This window comes from Naegleria gruberi, assembly GCF_000004985.1.
Source record: "Naegleria gruberi genomic scaffold NAEGRscaffold_1570, whole genome shotgun sequence".
NCBI lineage: Eukaryota > Heterolobosea > Eutetramitea > Acrasida > Naegleriidae > Naegleria > Naegleria gruberi.
Genome location: NW_003162584.1, coordinates 1 through 1,060, shown reverse-complemented (window position 1 = coordinate 1,060; position 1,060 = coordinate 1). Strand labels below are relative to the sequence as shown.

The following is a 1,060-nucleotide window of genomic DNA, read 5'->3' as shown; positions in this document are numbered from 1 at the left end:
CCACTCTTCCATTGATATTAATCAACCATTAAAATTTACTATATATAGTATACCATCAACAGCTGGTATGATACCACGTATTATTTTAGGTGAATTATTAAATAATACAAATACTCAAAATATTCATCAAGTTGAAATTATTAATTTATCAAGAGATGTCAAGGATTTAAAATCTGAAAAATATTTAAAATTAAATCCACAAGGAATTGTACCTACTTTAGTAATTGAATATATTAATAATAATAATAATAATATAAATGATAATAATAATGAACCTACTATTATAGTAATATATGAAACATTAGCTATTTGTTACTTTTTAAGTGAATTATTTATAAATGGAAAATTAGAACCAAATAGAAATAATTTACAAAAAAGAGCAAAATTTCATCAATGGATGTCTTTAATTTGTAATTCATTACAAAATGATTCATATCATTATTATTATTCACATCGTTATGTTAAATCTATTGAACAAGAAGAATTACTTAAAAAGGAAACAGAAGAAAGAATGTTTGAAAAATTTAAAATATTTGAAAATGAATTAAAAGATGGTAGAGAATATATTTTAGGTAATAATGAATATAGTATTATTGATATTTATTTATTTGTTGTTGCTACTTGGACTAGAAATATGAATTTAAAGGCTAGAGATTTACCATTTTTAGGTAAATATTTAGAAAGAATTTTTAATAGAAAAATTGTTAATGAAATTGTTAAATCTGAAAGAGATTCAGAACCATATTATTAATTTAATAATAATAATAATAAAAAATAATTGTTAATTGTTTAATAATAATAATAATAATAATTTATTCCAATCTAATATTAAATCAATGTTTACTCCATAATTATAACTGAATGGTCAGAAACAGGTAAAAATAATTCTCCCTTCCTTGGATTCAATGAAATGCCATATAATGTTTTGGAAGATAAATACTGAGTCAATTCCCATTTATGTACTAGACCCATATCATGTTTTCTAAATACATAAACTGCCTTTGCAAATGTATCAATTAGATAAATTAATTGACTTTTTTTTTCATAACAAATACCATAT

At 21.0% G+C, this 1,060-nt stretch overlaps 1 protein-coding gene across 1 annotated transcript; it reads left to right on the top strand.

The window, feature by feature from the left end:
- Positions 1–797, top strand: NAEGRDRAFT_82389 (glutathione S-transferase). Its single transcript, XM_002667902.1, has one exon. It carries the CDS (start codon positions 68–70, stop codon positions 749–751), a length of 684 nt encoding a protein of 227 aa, XP_002667948.1. The 5' UTR covers positions 1–67; the 3' UTR covers positions 752–797.
- The last annotated feature ends 263 nt before the right edge of the window (positions 798–1,060 follow it).